This window comes from Octopus sinensis, linkage group LG3 (genome assembly GCF_006345805.1).
Source record: "Octopus sinensis linkage group LG3, ASM634580v1, whole genome shotgun sequence".
In the NCBI taxonomy this organism is placed as follows: Eukaryota; Metazoa; Mollusca; class Cephalopoda; order Octopoda; family Octopodidae; genus Octopus; species Octopus sinensis.
In genome coordinates, this window is record NC_042999.1 from 63,453,014 (window position 1) to 63,462,030 (window position 9,017).

The window sequence follows — 9,017 nt, forward strand, 5'->3', positions numbered from 1 at the left end:
AAAACGTATGTACATACATACACACACACACACATAAACAAGGCAGTGCTAACGTGCAGTTGAGTAAAAGCAATCAGAACACCTGTCTTTGGCTGAGAAATGGGAATTTGAAATCATACAAAAACATATTGACATTTACAAGAATATTAGTATTTAAGTTGCATCTATCCAAGTTGACAGAGAACCACCATAATGAATGAAAGCTTGACCAGGTGTATTTCAATGATTGTCCTAGCACTATATGTTCCTTGACCACAAACACTTGACATTCAATGGCTGACATTTTGCTGCCAGCAAGTACCTTAAGTAAGTACGGCTTGCTGTATGTAATAATCTTTGAGGATAAGCTGTCCTCATGAAACCCCTCATGGTCAACAAGTCTGCAAGTGAAACAGCCAGATCCAAGGAAACTAAAGATGGTCTAGGTAGGCAAATAGTAAACACAAAATGTTCACCAAGTGGAATAAATTATTTTGCATGAAGAAAATATGAAGTTGTTTAATGTTTAGACTATAATTCTTCATTAAGGCTCTGTCTGAAATGATAAACTTGTGAAATAATTTATGGCATTTGAAGGTTGCAAGGTAGACTGTTGTAGTCTGTAGTCCTCCGAAATGCAGCTCAGAAATCAGAACTGGTTTTAAAAAAATGGTATTCAGTGAAGGAGGAGCAGTGTCCATGATCTTTTCAGTCTGTCCAAGATCAGTGAAGCTTATGCTTAGCCTGAAGATCTGAAGATCATCATCATCATTATCATCACTTAATGTCTACTCTCTATGCTGGTATGGTTTAAACAGTTTGACTGGAATAGATAAGCTGGACAGCCGCACCAGGTTCCAGTTTGATTTGGCATGGTTTCTATGGTTGAATGCCCTTCATAACACCAACTACTTCAGGAGTGTAATAGGTGATTTTACATGCCACCGGCATGAGTGCCATTTACATGACACCGGCGACAACCATGACTACAATTCATGGGTGCCATTTGCATGGCTTCTGGCAACGAACACGATTATAATGCATGGGTGCCAGTCATTGGATATTCTCTCTCAGTATCTGCTGGTCAGCTATTGTAGGGAAAACTCACTCAGAGAGTAAAGTACGAATCTGGTCAAAATGTTAGTAACAGAGTAAGCTTTGGAACAGTTATTTAAGGACAAGGTAGCACTCAAAGTTTGACTGAATAGTGTGTTTAGTTATATTAATTTTAAAAAAACCCAACTAAACTATCCTGCTATTATACAAGTCAATACAAAACAAAAATATTAGGCAAGAGTGGTTGTGTGGTAAGTAGCTTGCTTACAAACCACATGGTTCCAGGTTCAGTCCCCACTGCATGGAATCTTGGGAAAGTGTTTTCTACTATAGCCTCGGGCCGACCAAAGCCTTGTGAATGGATTTGGTAGACGGAAACTGAAAGAAGCCCGTCGTATATATGAATATATATATACGTGTGTGTGTATGTTTGTATGTCTGTGTTTGTCCCCCTAGCATTGCTTGACAACCGATGCTGGTGTGTTTATGCCCCTGTAACTTAGTGGTTCGGCAAAAGAGACCGATAGAGTAAGTACTGAGCTTACAAAGGATAAGTCCCGGGGTCGATTCACTCGACTAAACACGGTGCCCCAGCATGGCCGCAATCAAATGACTGAAACAAATAAAAGAGTAAATACAATAAATAAATTAATTAATAAAAAACCAAATTAAAAGAAAACAACTGATATTCAGTATAAAAATGTTATTTAATTATAAACAACAATACAATGAGGTTTTTTAATTACATATATATATAAATGTAAGATATATTGGTAGTAAATATTCAAGGAGAAATTGTTACAATAGAGTCGTCAGCCAATTTGCTGAATGTCTCTTAAAGTCTTTGTAGAGGGTTTTGTAAACACACAAGTATACACACACACAGACAAACACATAGATATATAAATAATTACATATATATATATGTGTATGTATGTATATATGTATATATATATATATACACACACATATATGTATTTATATATGTATGTGCATGTGTGTGTAGCTATGCATATATATATATACGCATACACATGTATATGCATGTATATATATATATCTATATATATATATATATATTATATATATATATATAGTCCATACATATTTGTGTATATGTTTGTATGTATGTATGTATGTGTGTGTGTGTGCATGTATGTGTGTGTGTGTATATATGTATGTATGTATGTATGTATATTGGATATGGTGTGGCAGTCTGGTCATACGTGTCATCAGCGTATGAGACTGTCTGTAGGTTTTCCGAAGAGTTGTGGAAAGGTTGAGCAAATATAAGTTGAAAGGAGTAGGTGAGAGAATGAATCCCTGTTATACTCCCTTTGGGAAATTGTAAGTTCTGGAAGTGCTGTTCTTGGGAGGTTCAGGTGTGTGTGTGTGTTTCCTTTTATTAATGTAGTTTATTTGATTTCCAATTTGATTGCTTATTTGCTTATTCATTTTTTTATATTTTATTTTTAGTTTTTTAGTTGTTGTTTTTTTTTTTACAATTTTCAAATCTGTAGCAATGATAACCGACACATGTTAGTTGAAAGTGATTATGAAGTTAAAAGGAATGTTTATCACTGCCCATATATAAATGTATGTGTGTGTTCATTCATATATATATATATATATATATATATAATATATATATATATATATATATATAATTAACCCTTGTACAATTTAAGCCCACACAAAAGGCTTACAAACTTCTGTAAGTCAATGAATTTTTCTTCGCCGGCTGCAGCCTTCAGAAACATTTCAATCTCAGTTTCTTTGAGCGGTCGGCCTGAGGGAGTGTTCATGGTTTTCATAGCTTCCCAAGCTGCATCAATTTGGATATGTCCTTTCTCATCCTTTTCAAGTTTTTCAAACAGAGTTAACATGTCTTGAGCACTAAATAAATATAAAGAAAGAAAGAGACATGGTGAGGCGGGGGAAAACATTAATAATTTTAATAAAAAGACAGGGAGATAATCATTAGACACATCAAAGTCTTAGTAAATAGTTTAAATACACGGGTCCGGTATTTATGTGGTTTCGAACCTCAGAAACAAATTACAACTGTGCCCTTTTGTGTTTGTTGTTGTTGCTGTGTTTTTGCTGAGCAGGATAGTTCTGACTAGCAGACCTACGAACAAAGGCAGGAATTCCGACTATGACTATTCCAACTTTTCTTGGGCACCGCATGTTCAGCCCTCTCTATTTAAGATGGTAAGGTGTGGTTTGACTACTATTTCGAGGAATTCATTGAATACATCTTTCGTTTGCAAAGCTGCCTATGGTATTGGAAGAGGCACTTCTTTGAATCGACTTATAAAAACAGCTGTTGATATTTCATTCCATTAACAAGTTTCAGTCTATCAATAAGTTACCACGACATACTGAAGTTCATCAAACCCAGTTAAATACTTTCATCTGGACCTTGAATATCTGTAGTAGCGCCCATTCTTTCGCAAACATTTAACCCATTTCTCTTGTTTGTGAATAACCCATGAGGTATAGTTTCTTCCTTCTGCCTTCTTCCAACCAACTATGAAAGCCCTACATAATCATAGATACTCCTCTCTATCTCTTCTGATTAACTTCTTTTAAAAAAAGAAAAAATGTTATCTGATTTCAGTTAACATTTGTATAATTTATGAACGTCCTTCGTATCTGAGGGCGAATGGAAAACCTATTCTTTAAGTTTTTTAGCATCTCAGAATATAAAATGACGGAACTATATCACTGTTTCTAATGTAGGTACAAGGCCGGAAACTTTTTTAAGGAGGAGAAGTTAGACAAATAAATCTACCTCTAAAACTCGACCACGGACAGATGAAAGGTAGAGTTTATCTCGGTGGAATTTCATTTGAGTAAAGTTTGGCTTTTTACCTGCCATTGTAAGGTGTTTAATATCCAGGTATGCTCTAAAAATTGCCTCCCTTGGCTATAAATTGTTCAAGAGTTGTATCCCCTTTGGTTTCGTTTTACAAAACATCTAGCATCTCTACTTTAAATAGTAACATCTATTTTAAATAGCTTGTCAGCATGCAAAAATTATGTTGGTTTCTCTTGAGCTAAAGTTAGGAATGTCTAAGAAATGTTCTATTTATATTCTAAAGTCAACGTTGTTGGTCCCTCAAAATTAGTAGAAGCTGTCGAAGTTGTCTAGAATTTGTCAGAGAAATGATAACAAAAATAAATTTGTCCGCCAGAAATAGTTCAAAGGCGTTTAGTGTTTGACAGAAGTATGTGGTTCTGGAATTTTAAACGCAAACCGAAAGGTGAAAAAAAGACGATAATGTTGTTGAACGCTGTACAAAAATAACTTTCTGACAAATTACACTATATCTGTCAGTCTTTCAAATACCGTAACTTTATGTCTGGCTCCTGTGAATATTAAAGAACTAGTTACAAAACATGACTAGCGCTTGTGTGTAGTAAGGAATTAACATTCTTTCTTATTTTACGAATACATCTAATAATAATCGAGATCATACGTTATCTACGTTCTCTTTCTTCATTTCTATATATTTCCTTATGACACAATTGTCCTTCTTAAAGTAATAAACTGTACATCATCGTTACTCAGAAATTCTCAACACTGCTGGCGGTTGTCTTATCAAAGAGTTGCCATTAGCTTCGGATCATATCAAGAGATATCAACTGAGCGAATGTTATCGATAAAACTCAACGAGTGATATCTCTCACTATTCATCATATCTATCTATGGTTCTAAGCTAAAATTGTTGACAGAAAAGTCGACGTTATCAGGGAAAATCTCGATAACTAAGATCTTAACTTCGATAAATCAGATTGCATTTATGTTACATTACACAAATTGTGCGTGAGAACTTTGAAGAAACTATCAATGTCTCACAGATATAATTTCTAACACCGGTACAAGGCCATAAGTTTTGGAAAGATGCAGAAGTTGACTGGTACGTTATTTGATCGACTCCTGAAAGGGTAAAAGTCGTAGTCAAATTCAGCGGGGTTTGAACTAGGAATGTAAAGGACTGTAACAAAATACTGCAAGGTATTTTGTCCGATGCTTTAACGATTCTCAGTTACAATGGACGAGGCGAGTATAATACTCTCATTTCTTTTATTAGTTTCAGTCATTTGACTGTGGCCATGCTGGAGCACCGCCTTTGGCCGAACAAATCGACCCCAGGACTTATTCTTTGTAAGCCTAGTACTTATTATATCTATCTCTTTTGCCGAACTTATAAGTTACGGGGACATAAACACACCAACATCGGTTGTCAAGCGATGGTGGGGGAACAAACACAGACACACACACACGCACACACAAACACATATGACCGGCTTCTTTCAGTTTCCGTCTACTAAATCCACTCACAAGGCTTTGGTCGGCCCGAGGCTATAGTAGAGACACTTGCCCAAGGTGCCACGCAGTGGGACTGAACCCGGAATCATATGGCTGGTAAGCAAGCTACTTACCACACAGCCACTCCTGCGCCTACATGTAGAAAATGTTACAGAATAAGAAGATACTACATTCCCGGTATTGTATAAGACATCTGTTATAGTATACCAATATTCAATCGATTTCTCTTTTCTCCCAAAATAAATTTCGATGGCTGTCACCAAAATATTTTTTCCTAGTTCTAAATACAATAATTTCAACTTTTAAAATATTCTTTTTTTTTTCATATAGGCGTAGGAGTGGATGTGTGGTAAGTATATGTTTGTGTGTCTGCGTTTGTACCCACCAACATCGCTTGATAACCGATGCTGGTGTGTTTACGTTTCCGTAAATTAGCGGTTCGGCAAAAGAAACCGATACAATAAGTACTAGGCTTCCAAAGACTAAGTCCTGGGGGTCGATTTGCTCGACTAAAGGCGGTGCTCCAGCATAGCCACAGTCAAATGACTGAAACAAGTAAAAGAGTATTCATTTTATATTCACCACAGCATATGCATGCATGCGTACATACACAGACAGACAGACAGACAGACCGATAGATAGATAGATACACGCACACGTATGTACATAACATATATATATACATAGAAACCCACGTCTCGTTCTCACTCTCTTCCCTCCTCTCTCTCTCTCTATGCAAGGTTAAAAGGACCTATTTACGACCAATGGAGTATCATATATATTCGGTTTGGCTGGGCGAATCGTTAGCACGCCGGGCGAAATGTGTAGCCATATTTCGTCTGTCGTTACGTTCTGAGTTAAAATTCTGCCGAGGTCGACTTTGCCTTTCATCCTTTCGGAGTCGATAAATTAAGTACCAGTTACGCACTGGGGTCGATGTAATCGACTTAATCCCTCTTTCTGTCCTTGTTTGTCCCCTTTGTGTTTAGCCCCTTGTGGGTAGTAAAGAAATATATATATTCGGTCGTCTCAACATGACGAGCTAGGTTCGTGCATGAAGCCGAATTAAATAATGATATACGTAACTCCTAGAAAATCAAATTGCCGAGTACCTAATCATATAAAAATCGATTGGTTTATCAGATGAAACAAGAGTGTTTAGAATTTAACTGTTTTCTAATATTTCGCACGTAACTTGAAAAACTAAAATTGAAGTTTCGATGAAACTTTGACTCAACTTCTAAATCATTGCATCCATCATCTATTTTCTTCGCCCACTATTCCTGAGAAGGTTGTGAGAGTAGAATCCTCAAATACTTCCTCCATAAAATAATATTTGAAGCTATCATCATTATATTTTCCACCTCGATTCCCAAGCACGACCAACAGAGACTGGACTTTACCCAACCATCTTGTTCTTGGCTTGCCCATAGATCTCCTGCTGGTTAGCTTTGCATGAAGAGTGCATCTTGCAATTCTTTCCTGCAACATTCTAATCACACGTCGGTAGTACTGGAGCTGTGACTTCTCAATGCGGAGAAGTAGCGGTTCGACCTGTAGTGATTTCTTGATCTCTTAGCTACGTTAAGAGAACTAACAGGATGCTATCAACCCATCAGCGTCAGTGTTACTCGGCTTATAAGAAAGCGAGTTCTTTGCTGCTCTCAGTACACGCAGTTCACAGCTGTTAGCAATGAGATAATTGTATGATTAACAAGGGCTTCACTAACTTGAGATGCAGAACTAAATCTATTTTTATGTCTGGAAAAAGCGATAGGACCCCACTCTCTCTCCTTCTCTCTCTCTCTCTCTCTCTCTCTCTCTTTCTTTCTATCTCTCTCTCACTCACTCATTCACTGCAAGGTTATAAGTATTTATCTACGATCTGTGAAGTCTCTTATTTCATATAGGAATTTTGAGAACAAATTCTCTAGATCAGGCATGGGCAAGCTTTTTCGAGAAGCAGGCCACAAGGATGGTGGAGTGCGGGGTGGTCAAATGCAAAGCAGTAGTATAATAAATCATTCAGGACTCAAGTTCTATGTTGCTTCGTTCTTCATAGGAGAACTCGCTTGCAAGTCGTAGCAGCACGAAACTTCATCTTTTTATACCTTGAGAGTATACTTCGACATTTCATCACTACCATTTCTCCCCTTTCTTCACAGCAGGCGCAGCTATGTATCTCCTCAATAGCGAGACGAGCGACTATATCGAGGTTTTTCATGAAATGCACCTATTGTTTATAGAACTATGAGTAAATAAGGAAGTTGTATTATCATTAGGTATGTTAGCACACTTAACTCAAGCCTATGCATCAAGTAGTTTTCTTCTATTATCTCAAAGAACGTAAAGAATGGCAAAAAAACTTTCTGCAAATGTGAAGCAGAAAGTGACGGTGACCTTTTCATTTCCCTCGTCTGCTGGCACTAGCAAAAATCTCTTCAACAAATCCCAAAACGAGATGTAACAAAATAATACTGATTGTCTATGTTGTCTTCTTGTATTACTGTTGGCAGAATCGTTAGAACGCCGGGCAAAATGCTTAGTGGTATTTCGTCTGTCTGTACGCGCTGAGATCAAATTCCACCGAAGTCGACTTTGCATTTTATCCTTTCGGGGTCGATAAATTAAGTAACAATGAAACACTGGGGTTGATGCAATCAACTGGTCCCCTCCCACAAAATTTCAGGCCTTGTGCCTTTAGTAGAAAGTATTATTATTATTATTTTTTTTTTTTTCTCCTTCTTTCTTCAAATTTTCTTCCGTTTCTCGCCGGGTGTTTTCTGTACACCTAGGGCAGAGAAGCTCATTGTATGCATTCCCAGATTACACACGCAAATTCACAGGTAAAATATGTATTTAAAAAATAAATAAATAAATAAATAAACAAATTCATGAATGGATGTTGTTTTCACAGCGATAATGCTCTTCTTAGTACATGAGCCGTTCCAGTTAACACGACTTTTTGCACGATTATATTATTATTATTATTATTATTATTATTATTATTATTATTATTATTATTATTATTATTATTAATGATTAGCAGCATCTCCGGCTTTACCTTCTAAGTTCATATTCCGCCGAAGTCGACTTTGCCTTCCATCCTTTCGGGGTCGATAAAATAAGTACCAGTAGAAAAGTGGAGTCAATTTAATCCCCCAATCCTGCTGGCCTTGTGCCAAAATTTGAAATCATCATCATCATCATTATTATTATTATTATTATTATTATTATTATTATTATTATTATTATTATTATTATTATTATTATTATTATTATTTATCTGATACTGAGACAAAATACCAATTTTTCTTCCACGTATTTAAAAATCAATTTGTTATTACTGTAACGATGACCAAATATTTGGAACTCTCATACACTTACATGATAGCAAATATTTCCTTATTTCTATATGCATGCATGAATAACATTTAGCATTTAGGATTTATAACTGCCATATGTTTACGACTGTATATGAATGAATAATTTTCGAATGCTTGCTACAGAATGAAGTCCGCTAAAGGCACCCATCCAAGGACGGTGGTGTTAAATCGGGCGACGTATAAAGTCAACTGTACAAAACAGCGTAAAAAGCCAGAACTAATATCGAAAGGCAGTTTAATAATTCTGCTTATCCATG

At 36.3% G+C, this 9,017-nt stretch overlaps 1 protein-coding gene across 1 annotated transcript in view; it reads right to left on the reverse strand.

Moving 5' to 3' along the window:
* Nucleotides 1-2,297: 2,297 nt before the first annotated feature.
* The window catches only part of LOC115209700, a 9,625-nt gene continuing 2,905 nt past the window's right edge, over nucleotides 2,298-9,017 (reverse strand). The window contains exon 2 of the mRNA XM_029778189.2: nucleotides 2,298-2,931. Within this exon, the coding sequence (XP_029634049.2) occupies nucleotides 2,703-2,931 (229 nt within the window). The 3' untranslated portion in view covers nucleotides 2,298-2,702. The remainder of the gene's footprint in view (nucleotides 2,932-9,017) is intronic.